Source organism: Cyphomyrmex costatus, unplaced genomic scaffold, assembly GCF_001594065.2.
Source record: "Cyphomyrmex costatus isolate MS0001 unplaced genomic scaffold, Ccosl1.0 scaffold235, whole genome shotgun sequence".
Taxonomy (NCBI): Eukaryota; Metazoa; Arthropoda; class Insecta; order Hymenoptera; family Formicidae; genus Cyphomyrmex; species Cyphomyrmex costatus.
In genome coordinates this window covers 98,615-125,382 of record NW_017276422.1, presented here as the reverse complement: position 1 = coordinate 125,382, position 26,768 = coordinate 98,615, and the positions used below count along the sequence as shown (strand labels likewise).

The 26,768-nt window shown below is 33.5% G+C and overlaps 2 protein-coding genes across 4 annotated transcripts in view; one reads left to right on the top strand and one right to left on the bottom strand.

The window, feature by feature from the left end:
• The first annotated feature begins 361 nt into the window (after nucleotides 1-361).
• Nucleotides 362-26,768, top strand: part of Syb (Vesicle-associated membrane protein synaptobrevin) — a 29,600-nt gene continuing 3,193 nt past the window's right edge. Inside the window, exon 1 of one of the 2 annotated variants that reach the window (XM_018540176.1) lies at nucleotides 362-390. The gene's annotated coding sequence lies outside the window, so the exon portion shown is untranslated. Of the gene's footprint in view, nucleotides 391-24,756; nucleotides 24,897-26,768 lie in introns of those variants that run through there. The other variant, XM_018540175.1, reaches the window with a different exon arrangement.
• On the bottom strand, nucleotides 11,508-23,694 carry nSyb (neuronal Synaptobrevin). 2 transcript variants are annotated; one of them, XM_018540173.1, is made up of 6 exons: nucleotides 23,623-23,694; nucleotides 17,193-17,410; nucleotides 15,996-16,075; nucleotides 15,852-15,903; nucleotides 14,915-14,973; nucleotides 11,509-12,082 (listed from the first exon to the last, which is right to left on the bottom strand). In XM_018540173.1, coding segments are annotated over exons 1-5 (366 nt in total). In that variant the 5' UTR covers nucleotides 23,625-23,694; the 3' UTR covers nucleotides 11,509-12,082; nucleotides 14,915-14,959. The 2 variants fall into 2 exon arrangements, with proteins under 2 accessions (XP_018395674.1, XP_018395675.1); XM_018540172.1 differs by lacking the exon at nucleotides 14,915-14,973 and having other exon boundaries at nucleotides 11,508-12,082.

Genomic DNA, 26,768 nt, shown 5'->3' with positions numbered 1-26,768 from the left:
ATTATTATATATATATATATATATATATTTTAAATGTAATTATAATTAATTAAATATATTAATTATGACCTAAACATTTATTTGAAAGTATTTTTATCTCTTATTATATTTATTATATATATTTTATTTCTATCTTATATATACCTATATTCTATCTCTATTTTAGTTGGAGTACTTTGTTTATTTATAAATTTTCTTCAAACATATTTAAAACTTTTTGGAACTTATGAAATTTTTGTTTTCCTGTAGTGAAACGCATATCTGTTTGTCTTTTGGTATATTAAACGTGTAACATTATCTTTTCGTAGATCTTTCTTAAATTTAATCGATATTGATACTTTTTTTGTTGCAGATCATATATGGTGTGAAACATGACTGGTGATGGTATTGGTGAGTACAGTTCAGAATATGGGTGATGGTTTTTTGGAAATCAGTGCAATTCACTTTTTATGTAGATTTTTATACGTTGATGTAAATTTTTGTATATATAAATTGTCGAGTGAGAGATAAAGGTATACATCTTCTTTAAAAAAATGCTTTCCATTTATTTTCCGATTTTATTTTATTATACACACATAGACTAACATTCGTATATATGTTGCTAAAAAAAGTAGATTATTACTTCCATAATAAATGATACTTGCAAGAATTGCACTGATTTACAACGGTATGAGATTTATACATGTGATATTAACAAATTTCTATTTTGCACATTGTGTGAATTAATATTAATCGTTATAAAATAATCTTCTATCTACTTGCATTTGTAACGTAAATGTACAAAATTATAACATAACTTTATTGTCGTGACAAGAAAAAACACATACGACTACTTTTCACAATGTTATTTATTTAAGCCTAGTTATACAGTAATATCTATAATATCATAATAATTCTATTATATAATATATAGATCTGTTCCTTTTTCGGTGAGATATACAGCTGAAGGAATATTGCAGTTTAATATAATTTCGGTATTCGTTCACAATAATGTATCAATAGCCTAAGTGTCAAAGCGTCCTGTAATGGCTATACTTACAAATCTCTCGTTTAGTTTAATTATTATCGGTGTATAGACAGTTTATTGAATTGGAAATGATTTGATTATCAAGTGAAAGTAACAACATAGTGTTTCACTTCATAAAGAATACGATTAGTACATCAACTCTCTGTTTTTTTTTTTAAATAATAATTACAGCCATTACACACAAAATGATATAAAAGCTATGCATAAGAATAGCATAAGGTCCTTTGATCAATGGCATTCGACATAAAGACGCCACATTGATTACATAAGACGCTCATTAGTCCAGTGGCCTTATACTACGATTATGCAATTTATATTATTTTGTGTATAATGGTCTTTAAGTTTGACATATCTTATAACTTATAACGAATTTGATTGGATGCACTCAGGTTGCACATTAAAGCCGTTTTACGCAAATTGACATAAAAAAATGTGTTTAATATAAATATAAAAACGGATTAAAAATCCTCAATACTTTATTTATGATGTTGTTAAGGAAAATCCGTATTTTATAATTCGAAATATTTGCATTTTATTTTTACACAGATTAAATCAGTATACGACCTTAATATGCATTAGTGCGTTCAACCGAATTCGTTATTCACGTTGTAAGTTTATTAGCCGAAAATTTCGTGTAGGAAAAAATAATAGAGCGATAGAGAATATTTAATGACGATAAAATAATAAAATGTGTATCACAATATTCATTCTTATATTTTCCTCTTTTCTTTCCGTTTAAATAACATAACATTATGTAACGTTTTAATATATTTAATATTGCTAAATTATGTACGTGTTAATATTTTCAAATTTCAACTTTGGTGATTCGAATGTATCTCTCGCAAAACTTATTATCAATTACTATGTCAATGCTTGAAAATGTAGGAATCAATAATTATTTTTCTTATAATTTTATTATCTTCTATGGTACATTTACAAACTAATCAACTTTCTCGTATGTTTTTAAAGAAATAAATTTTCCTTATGAATCCATATAGAAATGTTCTTAAATAATATTTAAAAATATAAATAAGACGTTTCACGCCAACCGAAACAGTAACGCGATCAGAATTCTTTGCGACTAGAATCAAAAAATTAAAATTAGTATATCGAAACATTCACGTAGGATCCTATTTTTTAATTCTACTGGTTTTTCGAAAGATTTCAATATGAGAGGTTCAACATGACAGTCAAAAAGTGAAAAAAATATGGCTAGAAAATTAAGAAAATTGAAAAAGAGCTAGACAAATAATATACAAGTGTTTTGTATATACCAAATTAATCTATAGAATATACGAATTTTGTATGTAAAAAAGAATCGAACTAACAATTCAAGATGGTGGTTTCAATGTGACAGCTCAAATATTAGAACTGCCATCTTAGATTTTTGGTTTGATTTTTTTCACAAAATTTATATATCTCATAGATTAACTTGGCATGTAGGACGTTTGTGCATCATTTCTCTTGTTTTGTTTAATCTTTATTTTCTAGCCATGTTTTTTTCACTTTTGATCGCTGTATTAAATCCCTCACATTGAATTTTTCAAAAGGCTAAATAAACTTCGAAACTAGAGTCCTATATGAATGTTTTGATGTGCCAATTTTGATTTTTTATCTTATAAAATTCTGATTGCGTTACTGTTTCATATATGTATAAACGTCTCATACATGTATAAACATTGCTTCAAGAAATAATAAATTCAAATATACGATGTATATAAAGTAAAACTATTATATTAATAATATCGTGCAAAAAGGATGTTTAAGGAGTTATTTGCTACAAAATCACGTTAAATTTTTCTACGTTTTATATTAAACAATTTTTGCGATCACGGCGATTCGTATAATTGCATTGTAATTACATTGATCTCAAAGAGACTAGTATAATTAAAGGATTTGGCGTTGAAATCCACTTCACATTTGTCCAGAAGGCCTATTGTCGGAGAAAATGTTTTTTAAAAATGTACAGGCAAAGCACAAAAATCACTTATATGAAATATCTTACGTGACGCGCGACACCCGACATTTTTACATTTTTCCCGGTCAAAAGTGGACTTGAAATATACTTGCGTCAATCTTTCCAATTCATTTATCATCTGGTACTCTCTATTATCGTTTCTTCTATACTTTGATTCAGTTAACGAATGATTTAACATATAAATAATTTATGTATTTATATTATAGTATATATGTATGTACATAGATTGAATCTTACATTGATAATTCGTAGTAATGTATGTACATATACTGCATGTATGTATGTACATACATCGATACACATGCCCGTGTATAATTGTCGTGAACGACATTTCGCTCGTTGTATGTTTTTCGATTAGTGATTAGCTGAGCGCGAAATTTATAATCGTATGGTTTCCATATACTATATATGTACTGTCATTGAAAGTAAAACCTCCGCTGATTTCCTAATGGAGTGGTAGAATACAGATCGTTTCTTTCTTCTTAAACGATGAAAAGACCGGCCGATATGTCGCTTCCACTTAAAAACAACTTAAGATTTGACTATGAGATCAATAAGATGCAAATACGATCGAATAAAAATGAGTGAAAGGCAATTTGCGTCTGAATACTACATAGCTTAAAGAAAGTTGTGTATAATAATTGGTGTAATTGCTAACAGTAGGGACAATAGAATTAATTATTACGATATCATATTGACAAAGAAACAAAATAATTCAACGTAAAAGACGATTAGACGCGCGATAGTCGAAGGATTTCAAAGCAAAAACGATGTAAATCCATAACTTCTGAGATTTGTTTAGCAGATTCTATGGTTTATGGAATTACCGGATTATTCCACTGTGCCCTTCGATATGCCAACTATGATCCGAACAAATGGATGATCACCGGAGCGAATATGTCGACCAGTTATTTCCGCGGATGATGTCGTTGTCAGAATCCTCTTCGTTTCCCTTTTTATCCCAAATACCATCACGTCGTGTCGTTTATACAACGCTGTGCACATCGGCGTTCAGATTGCCGACCAACGCGGCTCCAGCGGTTTGCGGCGAACCACCTCCTTGTGCAGCGCCCGCTCCCCCTGCACCACCCACAGCTGCACCAGGAACCGCGGCACCTTGCGGCATCATACCGGGTGGATAGTTGTACGCGGGTGGAGCCGGTGCCGATTCCGGCATGAATTTCACTGAAACGTTCAAATGAAAATTATATTAATATCCGATATCGCAGAGCGTCTTAGATTTATAACGTAAAACGGTAACGGGGATCGATACGAAAATTTCCTTGCACGTTAAATATAACAATTTTTCTCTACAGAAGTAGATTTTTACATTTTAGAAAAGAGATTTATTCTAGGCATGTCAGAAGGAGTTTGTTAGAATGACATATCAAATCGGCTCAGATTTAGGGGTCGAGTATGAATAAATAGGAATAAAAAAAAGGATAAAGTGAAAAAAATCATAGTCACTATTGATAGGAGTTGAAAATAATTTTATCAAAAAAGAATAATATCTCGGTCAGTTTTTTTTTTTTTTGTATTTGAATCATAGGATTTATCTTTTATCTACCTACCTACAGCATAAAAATAATATGTCGTATTTGATATATTTTATTCCCACATTTTTATAAATAACACACACAATATAATAACAGAAACGTACAATATAATTCGGATAAATAAAAAATATACAAGTGTACAACGCTAACACACAGAAATTGTATTGATATTTTCATTTTTTTTTTAAACAAGTGTGTAATATTAAGCTGCGTCCAGACTATAGCTGGACGCAGCTTTACAGTGTTACCTTTCTCCCTCTTTCATTCTTTTCTCTCTCTCTCTCTCTCTCTCTCTCTCTCTCTCTCTCTCTCTCTCTCTCTCTCAAAGTGACTTTATTTCGTTAGATAGTAGTGTGTAGATATTGTCGTTTTTTACTCTAAATTTCAACATGTGTGCGCGCGCCCGACACCATTTGTTACATTAATGATAAGTTGAAACAGTTGTACAAATGGACAGTGAATGAAATAATTACGAAGCGACAGTAATTGAACACATACATATCACTGATGTATCTTCTACTTTGGATCAAACGATCACATGAAATGTGAATTTATTATATTGTATTATAATATATGTATAACTCATGTTATTAACACAGCAGTATTTAAGCGAATGTACGATGACAGCGTGAAATAATAACTGAATAATGGAATACACAATGAGATGGAAGCACATGTTTTATGTAATCGTCATAGACGCAGCAAAAAGTTCGTATAAGAGAAAATGCAGATATATAGAAAAATAAATTTCAAAGATAGAATAACATCTTAACTGATTTTTTTCAGTATTGCGAGGTACTGGTAATAAATGTTATAATTGGATTATTGCAATTATTAATCGACAAAAAAGACAAAACAAATTGAATTCCAATAGAGTTTAATTATAACGAAAAAACGACCGTGCATTTATGAATAAATTAATATTTAAGGAAATGATCATGATCTAATGTATTTAATAAAAATACATTTATATATTTTTAATAATATAATTATATTTTTTTAATATTTAATTTAACAATTTCAAAATGTGTACAATCATGCGATTGTCAGTTAAAAGAAAGTATATATTGCCGTTTTTATATTGACGTCATTTTGTAATAGCACTTATTGTTAGCGTGCTACTCCATGACTGCTCCAATAACGAAGTAAGATGGAAATCAAGTAAGAAAGAATATAAAAATAAAACTCTTAAGAAAGATGATAAATATAAAAAAAAGTTATACACCGCGGGGCATACAATAGCAAGTTTATTGTTCTTACCTCCGTGGATTTAACGGATTTTAGACTTTATAATGATCCTCTTCCTGGAAGGCGCATTGCAATATATATTCAATCATCAATAGGTGTTTGAACATTTTATAACTTTTTTCCAGTCATAATCGAATGAAGCTTTTCTTCTTAGAAATGTGTCTTTGTTTTCTTTTACACGTAGCATTAATAGCACGAAATAAAAGAAAGGATTAAAACGCGTGGCTTATCCATATAATATACGTACAACAAAATACATTAATACAGTAATAAAATTCTCAGAAATGTCGATAAATTAAAAAAATTTTATATATAATATATATATATATATGAGGTAGTTTGATAAGTAACTTGATTCGCATACTAATAGAGAGCGACAGCAACATCTGTATATGTGGCTATAAAGTGTCCTTTCTATGGATGAATATTGTATGATCGTAAGTCATTATGACAGTAATTTATTGTTTGAGAAGAATTGCTGAAACAGAAGTGTTTAAACAACGCACCAGCGCATTCAAACCGTCATTGAGCAAAAATTGATCAAACTTGGAACTGCTTCCACATCCAGCCCCTATTCATTCGATCTAGTTCCCTCGTATTACCACTTGTTCCTAAAACTCAAGACTTTTCTGGTTAGATCAAAATTTAGGTCAAATGAAAAGATTATACACGAGGTAAACGAGTATTTTGAGGGCTTCGAAGATTTATTTCCGCGAAGATATCGCGAACTTGGAGAAACATTGGAGCAAGTGCGTTGAACTTCGGAAGGACTAAAAATAAACTATATTTCGTCGAAAATTATATAGAGAGAGAGACATATATATATATATATATATATATATGTAAGGATTATACGATCGAAGTAAAACGATTTGATCAAAAGTAAAAAAAAAGAAAATTATATTCGATCCCCTTTTCCATTGTCTCTTCATAACTTCGATTCAACTACGCAGTGTATTTTTTATTCGATATTGTATAATTGTTTAAAGCGCAGCATCAGAATCATATTTGTCGTGTCGTTAATAATTCGAGATACGTCGACACGATTAAGATGACACATAACCATTGCTTCATAAATTCCTAAACACAGAATGATCGTTTTTAAATAGTACAACTAGTGTGCAGTTATTTCGTGCGACAACTTTGAAGAATTTCTCGTCGATCGACTCTTCGCTTTTTTATCCTTGCGATTTTCGCAGATTTAAAAAGTATGTTGCATTAACTTGTGAACCCCACTGATTCCCCAATGAGATTATATCAATATTCTTTTTAACAATATCATGAAATTAATTACAATAAATTATTAGGTAGTAAATACTTGCGTAAGAAAAACCAATTTGAAACAAGTAAAAGAAGAGTAGTTGATTTCTTAATTTTATTTGGCCAATTATAACGCTACGATTAAATACATATGATTGATTCATCATTCAATAATTGTAAAAAATTAATATCTGAAATACTGTCGTAAATCTTTCTTAAAATTTTTCCTAAAGTAAATCCCAGCGCGAACGAAACCAAAGTCGATCGTATTCTGCCAATCGATTTGATGAATTCTCTCTCTCTCTCTCTCTCTCTCTCTCTCTCTCTCTCTCTCTCTCTCTCTCTCTCTCTCTTTTGGTGAACTTTGTCGCGTCCGAAAGTCGCGACGGAATGGCGCCTGCAGGCATATCCACAAATATCGCGCGTCAGCACCCGATCGAAGGGAAGAATAATTGCGGAAAATCGCGAACGATATGATTCCGTCTTTCGAGATTATTGCTGAATCAGCAGCAGTAGCAGCAGCAGCAAAAATCGAAATCGGTAAGGACCGAATGGAAAAAGGAAAGGAACTGAATAGGATCGTCGGAGATCGATAACGATCTTCGTCGGACTTGTTGACGAAAGTCGGCGTGTCGGGCGCGATATACCTTTGTCGCTAATGTCTTATCTCATAGATGAATGGTAAGAGGATGATCGAGGATGGATCCGTATCCTCGGCGGGTATCCTCGAAATGATAGAGTTCCTTTTATTCGGCGCGATCGCATCCGCGAAGCGGGTAAAGTAACCCCTCTTCATCATTTTTATTATAATTATTATTAATATTATCATTATTATCATAATATCGTAATTATTATTATTAACATGTATATAAAAATAATGAATGCTGTATATGAATATTCATTTACTGATGTCTTAAATTTCATTAACGTGTGTATTATACTTTTAATGTATATACTTTTATTGAATTTGATATACATGTTCATTACTTTTAATACATGGACTATGTGTGTATACACACACATATTATTTCACGCATATCGCAGTGTTAGCTAAGAAAGTCACTGATTCAAGCGTATATGTATAATATTTTCGTGTAATGTATTAAACTGATTCTACAATGAGTCGGTAGTTGGATATATCTTTAAGTCTTAATCAGTCTTAATCTAAATAGAAATAGATGACTACGACTTTTCGCATCTACAAGTTGTTAATTATAATATATAACGAATCGTTTAGCTCGACTAATGGGAAGGAATAAGGTCAAATTTGGACAGTGTTAAGAAAATCGGTATAGTCTTAAGCTAGCGATACACAATGTTTGTTTTCTCGCTGAATTGCTAGCTGGATTAGACCTTTGTCACTGTAATTGGCTGCGGTGCCAATACGGCAACAAGGGTCTAATCCAGCAGCAATCCAACGAGAACATTTAGTCATACATAAGTACATACGAGTCGGCTGTTGGCCAACTTTATCGTGATTCATCGATAAGAGTTATGTAAGACTGCCGACTATTGCCTCATATATGTATATATAGTAGAATCAGCATTATACATACATTGATGTATTTATATTCTTATGTTCACAATATGCGTTAATAAACGTTGCACTTTCCACAGTAATCACAACCTCGATATATAATATGGTATAAGCGCATGTCCACCGACCTTGCCCTTGGCAGAAAGCGTCAAAATTTAATGAACATGTACATTAAAGTTTACTTAATTTACAGTGAATTGAAATATTATTTTTTTCCGTATATTAAAAATATATTAATCCTCAGTACTCACAGGGTTAGCGTAATCCCTCCCTCCCTCCGATTTTCATAGTTCAGACATTCGAACACGCTTTGAGCAGTGGCGCTGAAGCTGGGGGAGGGTGGAGGGAAAACTTATGTACCACCTCTATAATTTCTTTGCTTGACGACATTAATGCGCCATTAGCTACCTACTATACGGAGTTGTAATGGTACAAAAAGTGTGTGTCATCAGGGTTACTCTAACCTTTCGTGGGTATAACGTTAGAAAATCCGGACTTACGATATTGCAAAGTTGAAATGTAAATAGAAGTGATTAATTGAATTATTTATGATTTGTATCATGAATGCATATCATAAAAAATGGTTTATAGTAAGTCAATTTTATTGTGTTTTTAACGTAAAAAAAAGTTGACTTCTAATTGAAACTAGTTGACTTCGTGCGCTTTGTGCATAGGTGCCAAATTTTAGAACATTCTAAATAAAATGAGGAGTTTTCTTTAATAGAAAATAATAAATATTCTTTTAACTGTTTATGTGTCTTTGTATTTTTCGTCAGAAATCATGTTAGAAATAAGATCCCGGGTGAAACAGGCGGAAGAGAACAAATGTTCGAGAAAACCAAAGAAAATTTTGAATATTTTATTATACAAAATATAATATTTTTATAATATATATATGTATATATATAAAGAACTTGTGTGTATATATTTGAGTATATTTTATCGAAAATGTAAAAAAAATAATGTAATATTTTTTTCTTTTAAAGTAGCCATTTTTTGTTAATAATTTTATTAATCATTATTGTAATTATTAATATCATAGTAAATTGTTAATTAAATTGTTAATATTATTATAGAAGAGAGAGAACGATAGAAGCATTTTTTTATTTATTTCTATCACAATTCAAAGATTTTCGGTTTATGATTAGTTTCAATACAAATCACTCATATTTACTTCGCAAAAAAATATTGTTTTTAGGACAAATTGCAAAAACGTTTTTAGTTTTTTAACGTTCATTAGCTGTTGGTTCATCATTAATAAAATCTTTTTTCACATTTATTTTTGACAAAATTATGACATTTTGAAAAAAAATTTGTTTTTTTCACATTTTTTTCCAATTCCTTTTCACTTATTGTAAAATATCTTTTGTGCTACATTTTCGATTTTCAAACTGAAATATTCTTTTTTTTCCAGTCTTTAAACGGCAAATTAAAAAAAATATTTTGATGTAGGTAGATAGGGACTTTTTTGAAATGTGGGTACTGAGGGTTAAATTTCAATACACTTATATATTTTAATTTACTTAAATTTAATTTCATTAACATATACATTAAATATTGTTTCAATTACGAGTAATCAATTCGGTGATACATATATATATATATATATACAGATATATATATCTATATTTATACACACTACGCTATATACACTACTTACGGAAATTAAAGCATCATTTCTCATCTTCGAAAAATGAGTAAACTTTAAATGAATGTAACTTCTACAAAAATAGTTAAAATGAAACATTTAAAAAGCATTTTGTAACTTAAAATCCCTATTTTTCAGATTTGTACTTAAAATAATGATTCGGCTGATTGTTACGGAGCTATACACGATCATAAAGGCAGATTCGTAAAATCTCAAAATTGTTTGTGAATTTTGCAGCTTTATGTCGTAAGTGAGAAGTCAGACAAATACAATTTACAGTTTTCAAAAGCGTGAACCTTTATTTTTAATTTGGTTTTTATTGACTCTTGTACGATTTTTTTTGTACGAACTTTTTTAACGAATGCTGTACGTTACTCCGTTCGTCTTTTATGAGTAGTCAAAATCAAAGGGACCATTTGACTTAAATGTTGAATAATTCGGTGAAAAAAATTGTACAGAGGTCAATAAAGAAGCAAATTAAAGGTAAAGATTCACGTTTTTGAAAGCTGTAAATTGTATTTGTGCCGACTTCTCATTCACAACATAAAACTGTGCAAAATTCACAAAAAATTTCGAGATTTTACGGATCTTCCTTTGTAATCGTGTGTAGCTTCATAACAATCAATCAAAAAAATCGTTATTTTAAGTACAAATCCGAAAAGTAGAGATTTTAAGCTACAAATGTTTTTTAAACGTCCCATTTTGACCATGTTTGTAGAAGTTACACTTATTTAAAGTTTACCCATTTTTCGAAGATGAGAGGTGCTTTAATTTCCGCGAGTAGCGTATGTTTTTCCTATATATTTAAATATTATGTGTCGCTGTTATAACGAATTTTCCTTTTCTTTTCACGAACTTTTTGCTTCTTTGTATACAATAACCATTTGTTTCTGTATTTCTCATCTCTTCTAACTTTTCTCGAACAATCTTAATTAACGAAGATGGACGAAGGAAAGCGCGATGCACGATATCTCGTCTTATCAATCAGCTGCGGTTAGTTGTGAGATTTTAATAGGATCAGTTTTAGTTCCGTTTGTCTAATAAAATCTCCGACTTAGACTAATTGTAAGATCTAAGATAGATTTAAGACGTAAAATCCATTAAGATCTGTGTATTTTCAATTTAATTTCACATTCGCCGAAACTTAATATATAAATTAACGTTCCTTAAAACAACGCACTATTGCGAAAAAAAGCATAACAATGAAATTATATGTCAATTATATTAAACAATAATATAAAATAATAATGCATAAATGAAATAATGATCGAGAAATCAGCGGAATTTTGCATACGTTAATTGTCATGCGCAACCTTCATCCATGTGAAATATGGAGACCGAGCTGGTTCGGCGTGGATCCCCTCAACTTCCCCTATTCGATCCGAAAAAGAAAAAAAAACACTACGAAGGATAACAGGAAAGTTCCGTGGTCGTCGCGACGGCTCTCTTCGTCGTTCCCGCTCGGATCAAAACGTTTCCTGCTTCCGATCATCCGCTGTCGTCCTTCCTTCTCTCCCACGTTGAATTCCAAGGCCGACGATCGATCGATTGATTCTCGCGCGCGATCGATCCGACGATTACGTTCGCGGAGAACTTCGGCAGAGCTCGTCAACGGCTCATCACAATTTCCATCTTGCGAGATCTTCTATCCCTCCAAAAATCATCTCCTCTTCGGGAATTTCTCAGCCGCCGTTTCTTCTTCTCTTTCTTATTCCTCCTCTTTTTCTTTATCTCTCTTTTTATTGTTGTTGAATAGGTGTTACGTTATTTTACTTTAGCTCTTACTCTCGCGTTCAATTTTGTGTATTGCTGCCGCCGGTGAGGCTCGCTGAAAACAATAATAACATTTGTTCTCCTCCACCGATTAAGGGACGACAATTCGCCCCATGTTGCTCTTAATCTTTGTCTCTTCAAATTTTTTAATTTGTTTCTTTCTGTTCTCCTCCTTTTTTTTTTATTTGTTTTCCTTCCTCTTTATTTCGCCATCTTTCGCATGCGGAGATTCATGGCGGATCGCACTCGTCGTGGACAAGCGTTTAAATTTACAGCATCAAGATCAAGATTATAAAGAACACAAGTTTATATGTTTGTTTTAGTAATTTCGAAATGTTCTCAATGAAAAATATGATTTTATTGACGCTATTATATCCACGACGATGCGTTTGGTAAACTAAACTCATTGACGTTCGCAGCTCAAAGCACATAATCCATTAGCCATAAGGATAAGGAAGAATTGCATGCAAGTAGTTACAGAAGCGTAAATACGTATATAGATACACAGGCCACTCGATACACACGATACATAAACTTTCTCCTGTGAAAATAATTGGCAAAATAAATTTTTTGCCAGAAGTTCCGTCCAGAGTTTGTCTTTTTTCCTTTTTCCATTGTACGCGACAAAATTTGTCGCAGTTTACTGGAAATTCTGGCTGAATCTCTGGCTGAAATTGTTCGCATTAAAAGAACTTTTGACACATTCCACATAATGTACAAGCCATGCAACGCTATGCCGACATCGGCTTTTAATCGAGGGATAAATTAAATCGATGGCACATGCTCCGCAATAACAGGTCAAGCACGATACGCGAAGATCGTCCCAGAAACTTTTGCTATAATTCGCCTTTATATAATATTGGAATGTATAAGATTATTAAAATATGCATACCCTGATAATATTTACAGTGTATGAGTTTCGCGTTGTACTAAGAATGTTATTTAAGAGAAAAAAAGAGGATGAATGATGGGAGAGAAAGAGAGAGAAGAAGAGAAACATGCAGAATGTAATAAGTACTAATTCACTGTATGCAAAAAATGAAATATATAAATTGATATAATAATATTATTAATCTCGTATATAATATACATATGTATATTATATACGAGATTAATAACAGAGATTTTAATTTAATCTTGAATTAAAATATATTTATATATAAATGTAATATATCATCTTTATGCGTTTAACTATGAAGAGAAAATACATTTTATGAAATCCAACTAAATTATATAATTATACAGGATTATTTAAAAATGTATATAAAGATGAATAAATAAATGAAATAAATAAATGTAAGAGAAATTGCTAATTGAAGAAGATTTAAATTGCATTTTGGCGTAAGAAGAGAGAAAAAGACAGAATATCGGGTGCAACAATAAAATCATAGCTTACCGTACCGAAGAGTAGAATAGGATTAAACAGAAACTTTGTAGTTGTTTGATAATTCTTACTGTTGTCGATATTGTGCTTGTTGTTGATGTTGTCGTTTATCGTTGTGGTGTTTTCATTTCTTGGTGGTATTTTGTATCGTTTCTTTATTGCCACCGCGGAGTTCGCGAATCACGGTGTTTAAAGCTGTATGTTCAGCCTGTTTCACGTGTGTTACACTTTTTCGGTATCTTTGTTAATTGACCACCAGAAAATTGAAAATCACTGCCTGGGACCAACTTCAGAAAGAGGATACCACCAAAAGTACAGACAGACACATAACAACGATTACAGTCGTAATACACACAAAGGGTGAGGTATAATCGTGTCTTGGAAAACATTCCTTTTTAAAAATGTATCGGTATTTGTTAAAGAAACCGATAGTTTTTTTTCAAAATTAATTTACACAATACATTTAAGGTTCACCATCTATAATTCGTATTAGAATTCAAGATAATGGTCTCATAACTTCATCATATGTCATGTAATGTAAAAATCAATTTAGTATAAACGTCAAAACTATAAACAGTTCTATTTGGAAATCTGACGCGAATTATAGATCGTCTAAAGTAGGCTAGTCAATATCTGGCGTTGAAACTGTTAAAATTATTATAGAATGATTTTCTTGTGCGTCGCTTTTTCCGTCTTATGGACTTTGAAGAGACGCTCAAAACGTCGGATCAAATGCTGAGAAAATTCCTAGCAAGAAGATAAACGACGGCAAGTTTTACGTACTGTTTACACTTAATGTTGTGTTGTGATAAGAAAAAGGTGTCTGGAAGGATGTCGTCGAAGATTTATGAAGGTTCGCGGTGTACCGCCATATAGCGATTCTTAATTGGAACGCTCCCAATTAAATCGGTAGTTCATAAATATGCAACGACACTGGGCAGTGATGGAGAGTTCTTACGTAGGGAATATACGTAGCAACAGATAGAGCAAGTACCTATCACAGGCAGACATAATGTATAATACATAAACACCGACTAAAAATGCCAGTTTTATAAAAGCGCGGATGCATTTGCATGTTTTTTTTTTTTGCAAAATTAGTGGAAAGAGATTATCATAAACTACTATAACGAAATGTTATAGTAGTAATGCGATTAGTATATCACAATTAACATACTAATTAATATAATCATAGTTTATAACAAAATACGTCTATGAGAATAATAATAATTTTAACGATTAAATTTGTTATTTTTTTTAAGCAAAATATCCGGTGAATTCTTTATAAAACTGGCAACATTTGGTAAAACAACGTTTGTGAAAATTAAAGACAATTTTGAAGTATCAGGACGAAGGAAGTTTTTACGTGTTGGAAAATAAACAACGAGAATGGGATTGGAGAAACATACCGGGTTCAGGTATACATTTTCTACGACACAAGTAAAAAAGAGAAACGGGGTGAGAAACAACAACGATACGCAATGTCGCAATTGTTTTGCTTTCTACCTTCAGACTCACTCACACACAAATATCTTCCACCAATCAGCGCGCCTACATGAAGTTTGCTAGACGGGAAAAGAGAAATACATACATTTCACACGTGTTAGATGATGAATGAACAAAAGGAAGACAGAGTAATGCTACTTTTTCCGACAGATCACGCTACATAGTGGCGTTTTTCTCGTGCATCTCATATCCCGTCCGCGCGATAAAGACGTGGTTTTGCAATAAAAAGTATACTCTCATTTTTTGGTCGTAAATAAATACAGCAGAATAATATTGTTAGAAAATATGTAGAATTTTTGTAAAGTTTGAAGTTAAAATTCTGGAATATACAGAGAAAAAAGAGATGCTCGCGAGTATGATATTTTCGGTAAAGTTTTGTGAAGATGAACTATGAGGCCAAGTAATCGACGTAATTTTCAGGCAAAGCACGATAAACAGTTCGTTTCGGCACATTTCTTCGAGAAGCTTCAAGAGATCTCTCCGAAAGGATTTTTCAAAAGCTATATGCAAATCCGCGGACATTTCACTTCACATCGCGTCGTTTTTCGCATCGTGCAAACACAATCGTCTGTACGTAGTAGACGTTTCCTTAGCACAAAAGGTATAGATCGACAGAAAGACATTAGATAGGAACGACTGATTCAATGTAATACAATGATCAAAGCCATAAATTCTAAACGACAGTTTATACAATAAAAACTCTGATATTTATCAGCATCGCGAATACGAATTTGAAAATAAATATTAATTTCTATGATTTGTTTAAGTAAACGGTCGACACTTTTACCGTGTTCGAATGGATGATGAAACAAAGGAAGTAACGCTGAATTAGTCGCTTGAAATCGGGACGAGATATACATCGATGAGATGGCATAGAACATTTAAACAGTGGCAGTGTCGACAACGTTAAACATTAGTGTATTAGTGAAACACTTACCGATAATAATGGCCAGTATGATGAGTCCGATTACACCCATAATGATCATCATCTGTTTAAAAAAAAACAAACCGAAAAATTATTATTGATATTAAGATTCCGAGTATTGTCAGAAGTATTTCTTTCATGATATTTGACACTCACCTTTAGATTCTGTAGCCAGAACTTTCTCTTTAATTTGCCGGCTTGCTGTTCAAATTGTGACGCTCCTTGTTGGAGTGCATCTGCAAAAGCCAATTACGTAGGAGTTATCTCACAATCAGATATGTCTATGTATAACTTCGAGAAAAAAGAATTCTCAAAATGAGAATTGTTTTCTAATATTGATAATCGATAAAGGCAGTGTACAATGAAAAAATAAATTAAATTGTAATAGATATTTATTCTAACAATATTAACTAAATATTTATTAAATGTCAACGTATATTTATTTCGTACAAAAACCATTGATTTGATTTAACTACGTTTTATTGAGTACATATTTATTTATTGTAAATAAATATTTAAAGTTAGTACTGTTAACAAAAATATGTATTAGTAAATTATTTTTATCATAATACCTTTATCTGAGAAGAAAAAGAATGCGAAAAATATTTTGTCAATAAGAATACAAAATAATGTTTTTTAGTGTGAAAATATATGTTTACTTAAATAATAAATGTACGTGTAAGAAAAGATCGACGTTCATCAGCCACATAACGTGGCATCGATTCGAGCATGTCAGTAATCGATATCAACGTGTAGTCAGACGCGCAGGGTCGGACTACTTTATTGCCACGGTACCATGAATGGAAGGTGTAGTTTTCCGTACGACCGTATTTTCTGTTTAGTGCTTTTACTCAGTACTGCGATATATTGATCGTGAATAATAATATAATATAATATTGCATCGCGTGATGTGTATGCAATACAATTCGTGACATGAATCCGTATTATAATATAATTATATCTTTTTAAAAGTTGCTTTGATATTCCCTTATGCGGAGATACAGCAGCGTATATTTTCGCTCTTCTAAGACATTAATTAATTTCTCGACGTGCAACAAACGATATTCATCATGAATAAGTAAGTACCTGAAGCAGAACAATCAAGTGACGTATATAATAATTAATGAATAAGTCAGCGTTAATGAGCGCGCGCGCGCGCGCGGGCAAATGCAGGGTGCACAATGGAGCAAGATGCATAATTACAAAATAAAGTACACACAATTTGGCAAAATAGAACGTAATTTTGGGATTAAGTGTAATCGACTACTTGAAAATTTTCAACTTTGATCAAAACGAGCTCCGTCGATTCTTTTAACGCAGAATTTTTAACTGCGTGCGAAAAGTAGATCTCACCTGCTCGATCGTCAAGCTCGGAGAGCTTTTGATCGCGCTCGAGGACCTTCTCTACATTTGTCTTCATAATGTCGACGACTTCGTCGACTTGCGCTTGCGTCGCCTGCAGCCGCTTCTGCGAGGCAATTTGCTGGGGCGTCCTGGGACCACCGACGATGCCGTCGGTGCCAGCGCCTGGACCTGCAGCTGCATCCGGTGCTAAACCGCCCTCCGTAGCCCTGCGAACAAAGACGCGATTTCAAGAAGATGACGACTAGCGTTATCATAATGTGCGTTATCATTACGATACAACCGGGGGTTAAACAAACGCGATCCTTTACGAATACACCACTTCCCGGGAATGTTGGTTATTGGTATAACATCGACAAAATTTAATGTCTTAGAATAATAAAGCACAACAAAAAATAAAATAGAATAATCATGTACGCTGAGAAAATTGGCTGACTGAAAATGGATGAAGCAGAAGATTTTGATTATATCAATCAGAATTTTGATTATCTTAACTAGAATAATTCTAGTAGACTTACGTTTATTTCAATGCAGATTAATCTTAATCTCAGTTTAACTTATTCGTCATCTTATTCTAATTCTTAGAACTAGAAGATGAAGAGTTAGTTGAATCCAGATTAAACTACATTGAGACAGAAATAAGTATTAATAATGAAAAAATTCTGATTTATTAGTTTTTCACATTTGTTTTTCAGTGTCATTATATTTTCGAAAGTTGAATGTTGATAGATAAGGGTTGATAGAGGGTGAATATCTTTAGGCCGCCCGTATAACACACCGTCGAAACCGTACATTTATCAAATACGCGTATTTATCATTGATATACGCTTGTATTTTGCGGTTCGTGCACGGCGTGGGATTTATTTGTATATCCCCTCTGTACGCGCGTGCGTCTCTCTTCGATAGATTTAAAAAGTGAAATAAACACGCGGGTGGGTGTTGCTCATCCCGGGACGCGCAAACCGGGAATTATACTCCGTCGTTGCCCTATGGTGCTGGATGCTGCGTGAGGTTTCCCCATATCGAGCCGCGGGTGGAAAGCATCGCGAAAGGGCAAAGTTCATGACACAATTTCGCCATTTGTATACCGTTTAATTGGAAAAACTTGATGCGTATTAACTTCGACAACGCGCTTTTCCTCCCATTTGTTTCTTAAGAAGATTCAACGACACGACGATGATGCAAATAGTACATTGTCCCCGGGCACATCGCATTCATGATTAAAACGTGTTTGCTGGATAAGCGGATACGGAAAGAGGAAAGGTCATTGATAATGTCGACTACTCGTGTGACCCCAGGAGGTTGTAATTCAGAACGCACGTGCACCTACGCACGCGAATGTTGGAAGTCGAACGATCGCGATCGTTATGAAGGAATTCATAAACGTTTCATTAAGATCTTGAATGAGTATCTATGCGTTTGCTAAAACTTTAGGATACGTTTAATCGAAAAAATTTTAAATATTTCTTTTTTCTTTATACGTGTTTATTTTAAACATTATTTACGAGAAAAAAAAAGCACTTTGCAACAATACTCTCTATATTGCGTAAAACTGTTTTAAATAGGATTAGACACACGGACCTCGTCATCTATTCTATAATGGAAATATTTTGAAATTATATATTAGGAAATTATGTATGTGATATACTTTTAATTATAATCGTCGAAAATATTTAACTGATTAACTTTAATTTCCACCAATAAAGATTAACTTTAATCTTGGTTTAACTTACTGTTTATCTTTTTCTAATTTTTAGAACTAGAAAAAGACAAAGATTAAATTGATCCGAGATTAAAGTTAATCTGCGTTGGTGGAAATGGGCATAAAAGATTTCTTCTTACACATTACGTGTTAATTTGAAACATCAATTGTTGTGCAGTAAAACTTTTAAATAGGGACCTTTTCATCTACTATACATGGATTAGACCTTTTCATCTATACTATATATGGAAATGTCTTGGGTGGGAAATTATGTATATGTTATGGATATCCACATTTGTAAATCCCTTTTCTATAGGATTTCCGACGAGCTATCTGACCTTTGCAAAGAGACAGAGCGAGACCTTTTGCGGTACTGCTGCGAGCAATGCCAATTTAATTACTCAACAACTTATGTAGCGGGGTAATTAGATCTTCTCGACATGCCATTATCCTATATTCTTCATTATGTAAAATCTTCTCTCGTTAAATGTATTCTTTATATCAATTAATTGGACGAAAACAAAAGCTGTAATTTACAACAATACGATCGATAAGGATAGAATTGTCAAATGTTGTTGTAAGCTATCAATTAATTAGCTAAATAAAGTTAGGAAAAAAAATTATGTAAGCACATCGTAATAAAACCGATGGATCTATATTAATGCTTGCGGAAAAAGCTCTGCGTGCTTATCTATACCTATGTAATGTATTGTTGCGGTGAGTACACGTAACGTAAATCGCAGAGGATTATGTGTTCGTGGATTACGATTTGGAAAAATGCCGGCTACGCGCGACGGCGGATTGAAAAGCGGTCGCCAACGGGTTGCGGGTTTTATTTTTGGCCTAGCGATCGAACGACCGAGTGGCAACAGCCGATCGATCGACTATTCGAATACCGTCGGTGGGAATAGTTTAACATACGGGAGAGTCGTACATGCTTCTCCTCCATCGTTCCTATTGAGATGTCGGACGCGACGTCGGAATATTCGGTCGTCGCCGTCCGGCATCTGTCGCGAAATTTCGACGCGATTCCAGTAATATATTTTATGAGATTAATCGATAAAAACAGTAATTAATACCGTTACTTGTAATCTCTCATCTATCGATTATATTTAGTAATTATTCTAAATTTATATCATTATTGTGTTTAAATGTTTGCGATATTTCCGTATATTAATACAATTGGATTAAATAAATAAATAACTCAATATAGGCTACGAGTATAAGCTAAGATGTAAGTTGCTTTAATATAAACAATAAGTAAAGTACAAAATCAAACGTTTCTACTCTTATCGGATCATCATCAGTGTATGTAAACGTAGATACAGTTAAAATCTTGATTCAATGTATGAATATATAATGAAATAATCTCACATGGGAGAAAAACCTTCTATTTAGAACCGGTAAAAAACAAAGAGACATTCTCACAACTAAATGGTATTAAAAATAGAGATAAGAGTTTCCTCTCACTCTCCTTATCATGCGAAGGTGACGATCGTTATTCAATTTGATTTATTCATCGAATACTTCTCCGATACGGTTCGAATATTTTTTCATTATTGTTGATTGTTTCAATATATTTACTTATCGCGAGATTGATAAAAGGATTTGTTTCTAAAAATACGAATAAATTTTTTGATTTACTGAAATGTTTTTCTGATGTAATATGAAAATTCTTGCTGCTATTGTTTATTTTATAATATAGCTGTTTGACATGTATTGAAATACATATATTATTCGATCGCCGTAGCTATGAATTGTGTGCATAAAAGCCGAGAAATATTCACCCCATGACGTAAAATCGGATACATAATGGGATTAATATATCGATCGCTGATACTGCTTCTTGTTATTAGATTAGTATAACTCGCGCTGAACGGTGAATATTTATGGGATTTGTATTATACTGCGTAGAACAGTAAGCTTAAGATTTTTTATACTTGGCTTTTTATTTACTTTTACGCTGAGGAAATTTAATACCATTGAAGACAAGAAATTTAAAATAAATAAAGGAAGTAAGATGTATAAAAAAAACGCAAAATGCATGAAAATGCATAAAATTAACATAGCAAATTTTTATCACAAATTACTTATTCTAAAAATCGTCGAGATATTAATTCGGTACAAAAATGTTATCACCTCAGTAGTTCTTTTTATATAATTCAGGAAGTGTTGAGAGGAAGCAGTTATTCTCTATTAAATCGGAGCTTTCAAGGACAAAATTGTATAGTCGGTATATTGTAGTTTGCCGCTGCCGCCGCCCCAAGGATTTACTGCGTCAACTCTGATCGAACAATCGGGCGAACAGTTCATTGTTCGCCACCCGGATTGCAACGCGTGTATAAGTTACGTACGAACGCGCACCTTTCCGTCTAGCAAAGCCGTGGAACATTGCCGTAAATGTGCTCATCATTGATTATCTAAATATAGAAACTGCGAGCGGACATGTAGTAGCAGTGCATCGCGTTTCGCGCGATTGATCCCGACTAAACACACACACACACACACATTTGTATGTGTACGTATATGATCACAATTAGGCATCCGACGATCACGTCGAGTGCGCGAAATGCGCAAAGAACGCGCGTCAGTCGCGATCGCGTTGATTATCTTTAATCGCGTTCATTATTCAATGAACAAAGAAATTCGCCGGATAAGAAGAAGCTTGATAACGCTCGATATCGCGTTCTAATCTCCCCCGCAATTCGCATCGCGACTGTAAAGCAAGCCGAAATTATCATGTGTCCTTTGAAAAGATCCATAGTTATTTGCCAACGACGTGTAGGCGTCGCGTCGTAACGATAGACGACACTTAAATCATTCTGCTTGAGTCACCCCTCCATCAAGATTGTCCAAGATCGCGAAATATTTGAGCAGATAACAACGATGCTTATAAATACGTCGCCTACGATTGGCTGAATGAGTATATTGCGTATATAATCGAGCTAGGTGGATGGAAACCGGATGCGAAAGGTCATAATGAGAAAAGTTAGAAAGAGAAATAGAAAGCTATAACAGTCTGCGTTCAAAAGCGAGATTAATTAAGGTAGTTATATCGTACTACGCTATCCGATTACCGTGTCTAGTTTTCTCTATTGCCGCCATTAATAAATAATTAAATGAACCCATCAGAATGTAAAATAATTAACGCAAAAGTCAATGACAAATCTGAAACACGAACACTAAAAAAAAAAGCGTTTGGTATTTGTGACTAGAATTGCATGGTAAAATGATTGTAATTAGGAACTTCATTTATATGGCTATTACTGCTGTAATGTAGTAATAATATCATATAAGTAGTTCTTTCAAACATTAAAAAATTGTACTATAAATTATGATGATTTCAAATATTAATATAGTAAAAATTTAATATATAAATGATAAATAAAATAAACATTTTTATCTAGTAAATACAATTGCAATTATAAATATAGTCATTTTTTAAAATTTACTTACTATTTATATGGTAACAATGACTAAAAAATATGTTTCGAAAGAATTAAAAATTTGTGTGTGTGCAAGCTGTATATTTAATTATTATTAACAATACAATTGAATATACAATTTGCATGGTTAAAATTATTTATAGTTGTTTCAAAGAATGACTATAAATTGCAGTTAAATTATGACAATTGCAATCATTTTTTTTTCTCAGAAGTAACATAACCGATAGAAATACGGAAAAATTCTCAGACGACGTGCCCGTTTCGTCAATACTTTTTCCATCGCTTACTCTATTCTTTGGATAACAAATTCGCGTCGGATAGGGTCAGTGCATTACGGTTATCCCTCAAGAGGGTCGAAGAGTCGTGGCGGTAGTAGGCCGCGTTTCGATTAATTTCTCTCGAATGCGAGTCCTACGTGTCGGGCCTCGAAGCTCCGTTGCATTCTATCGGAAATTCTGTCGTGTGCCGCGGACGGACGCGGGTCGTGCGAGGAGGATCGATTGGCGGCGACAAGCCTCGGCAATTGCGTCTTAAAACGCATCTTACTAACGCGCCGCAGCGACAGCGATTCTCGCCCTCTTCATATCGAGTTGCCGCGGGCTCCTTACGCGATTCTTACGCGGTTTTGCGCACTCATACCCGCAAAATTCCATCGATCGCCGCACCTTCTCACCGAACTGCTTTTCGCAGCTGAATCGCGGCCGAGTGCAATAGAGTACGGCAATACAGTCACCGTTCTCTAATCGCTCATTGATCTAGTTATGCGTCACAGTCTTGTAGTGTAGAGGCTCCCCTTAAAGAGACACAGTTACGTTAATGCTTTCAACTCGTTTACGGAATGGCCATGCACGGAATTCACTATCGATGCAGCTCCACGACACAATCGCCATTTGTATCATTTTATAGGCGCGAAGCGAAAGCCAGAAATATATTGTCCCGATTTCGGTCGCGAGGCTTTTCATCAGCGAGTACGTTTCAGCGGGTAACGCATCCGGAAATCGCAGCGCGAAGTCTAACACAAAGTTGATGTGCATCACCTTCATTATTCCTTTTAACGGGACTTCACAACTATGTCGCCTTTAGAGATTGTTCGTTCATCAAAATTGGTTGAAAGGAAGACTCGCTGTTCCGTTTTCACGGGTCGGATGGTCGAAGAGCTTCCTCCTCGCGACGTCCTCGCGGAGGACCTTCGGATTTCTACCGGAGTTCTCGTTCGGGATCCCCTTCCGGAACGCGAGTGTGCGAGGTCCGTATTATTATCACGTGTACTCACATGCTGCTTATAGTCGATCGCCTCGGGCTCTTTCTGTTCCGGTAATCCTCGTCGATTTGTCGATCGGCTTGCTCGGCGACAACCCCGATCGGTCGTTCGGCGTTCGACGCGTAACTTTTCGCGAGCGACTGCCAGCGAGACTAGATGGCCGCCGCGGTATTGATAAAATTTCCAGGAGGCACGCCGCCGTGAGATATCGTCGCGCACGCGTACGACCGAGCGATATATCTCGATGGTTCACCTTCGAATTTTGATTTTCACCTCCGCGTTCGTGGTAATGCGTTTTATTCACGTTTCTACGCCTCGACCGCCCGTGAAAGCATCCTCGATCGCGCGATAGATCGATTTCCCGCGTAAGACACCCGGGGATCGGTAAACGTGGGGAAAGCGCTTTCGAATGCACGGCGGTCACACGGAAAGTCGATCTCTCGAGACTGCAGGGTCGACGGACGACACGCCAACCTCGCCGATTGCGCACGTGCACCTGACTTTGGTCGATAAATGGTCGCGATGTCGCCTCGCAACCCCCATGCGCGATTCTCTCTCTCTCTCTCTCTCTCTCTCTCTCTCTCTCTCTCTCTCTCTCTCTGTTTTACTTCGATAAATACCCCGAAATTGTTCCATTCGAAACGACACACGTAACTTATCCGTTTAATTGTGCGGTCGATTTCACTAATTTTGTGAGAGGAGTAATGGAAGCAATCGCGTTTCAACGAGCGTGGAATAATTGTGGAATCCTCGTTTCTGCATGGCAAAGTACATTTAAATATCTCGCTACACGTCTACACATTAATGATTCTAATCTGAAAATTAATTTCGATTGTACGTCGTTAGATAAATCTATAAAGAAATTTCTTATACGCTTCTTCGCGACTTCACGTGTCATACAGATTAATTAACCATGAATAAAATTTTAATTGTTTATAAAAGTTTAAACTATTTTGTGAAATCTACATTTGATAAATCTACATATCGCGGATAACAATAACTTTTTATTTTATTTAATTTCGTGTTGGTGCACACGCGATTGGGATCGCAGGGATCGCACCCCGCTTTTGGCAAGACGGAATATCGTATCTTTGCATACGTTCCTGTAACGACGCGGTGCGAATACGCGCACAGGCATCCGCAAGATGTTTTATTTATGCCATTGTCGCGATATTCGTCGTGAGTCATGTCTAAGTCATGTCGGTGTCACGGTGAACAACGGCATGGCGTCGAAGATGCTTTATTTGCGTCACTGCTCGTACGTCCGATCATGGCAGCTCGTAGTGGTGAGTAAGGTTTTACGAGAGCTTTTACCTTCTTCAGCGAGAGACGGCTGCTCGTGTCGTTATTGCGACGTTTAGACAGAGTTTGACGAAAAGCCTATCAAAATTATTCGGAACCAACTCGATTCTCTTTGAAATGTGTTGTTGAATACAAAAATTTAAGAAATACGTATTATTTTATGTCGACCCACTTTTTTTGATTTAATGGATGAAGCAATCCCTCAAAATTAATAGAGACAAGAGTCTTAAGAGATATTTTCAAAAAATCTAAATATACAATTATAAAGTATATATATGTACATAAAAAATTATAAAAGTTTTGTCGAAAATATTTTCTGTGCATCTCACCGTTTCACTTATAATTGATAGAAATTAAATACAAGTATTAGCTTTAAGGGATTGTTTCATCCCTTCAACATGAGATTGAATCGATATAAAAAAAATATATGCTTCTTAGATTTTTGATTTAACAACATATTTTAAGGAGAATTGAATTGATTCGACAGTTGCGACAGATTCCTTATGATTTTCGTTTTAGATACACACTTTTCGCAAAAATTCTACAACACAATTCAATATCAAAATACAACACAAAAGAGAAAGTTAAAATGACTTTATTTTAACTCATAAAAGTCAAAATTATGATTTTTAGTTACAAAATTTGACTGTTTATTGTGTTTCTTGTAAAGTGTGAAACACAGAAATCATATAATAATAAAATTATAAAGATATTATCGTGACCTTATTTGCTCTTATGAGTTCATTTTTAGTATCAAATGACGTCATGATGACGTCTTATGATATCATTATGACTTAATTATGGTTTTGTGTTTTACCTGAGAAGCTGAAGTTATTTTTTGTCATTTCGACATCAACTTTAATCCATGATGTCATCTGACGTTTAATCTATAAAATTCAGAGTCAACTCTCTTTTTAATATCTATTATCATCAAATACTATATTTTAATTCGATAAATGTTGCTGACAAATATCAAAGCTTTCTTTTTGCTTTTTTCATTCCAATAAGCTGCTTTATTTATCATATCGTATCTTTCATAGTTTATTATATAATTTTTATAAAATTATTTTTTTTTACTTCTGCCTTTTTTGCTATTTTATTTTTTCACATTATTCTATTATTATCAGATTTTATACGTATAACGATAGCATTGTTAAAATTTTTGTCTGTTGTACATATATCTTTTGCATATGTTGGTCTTATAAAATTACATTTTTACCTATGATAAAGTTATTATATATGCACACACTATTATTATTAACTTTACTTTTTGCTGAAATATCATGATTATATGGTTATTATTTATAATCAAGTAAATTTTTTGAAATAGAGTCTAGCCCCAATTCAATTTAACGTTATTAATAGAAATAACTGATAATGTGTAAAATGCTTTTTTGTTTAGTATTCTTTTATTTAGTATCGATTTATATACGTCAGGTATATGATGGATCTAGACTGAGCAGAATAAAGACTTGTTTCGACAAAAATTTGCTTCATCGCTGTACCGTTCAGCCATGTTCGTCCGCGCTTTATTGTTCGCTCAATCTATTTTTTATAATCTGAATCTATTTTTATTAGGAGGAATATTTTAGATATATGTATACATATAGGTATACTACAAAGTTTAAAAAATTCATTTAAAATCCGTGAAAAAAAATATATATAGATTTAATATAATTAAATATAAATTTTATTAAAATTTAATATAATACTTATTAACAATTCCAATAAATGTGGTTTTATTAAAACCTTATATAGATTTAATTTGGACCATATAATGATCCATATTAAGTTATTAATTCAACTTATTAAGACCTTATTAAAACTTATTAAAACTTGTTAAGACCATATTAAAA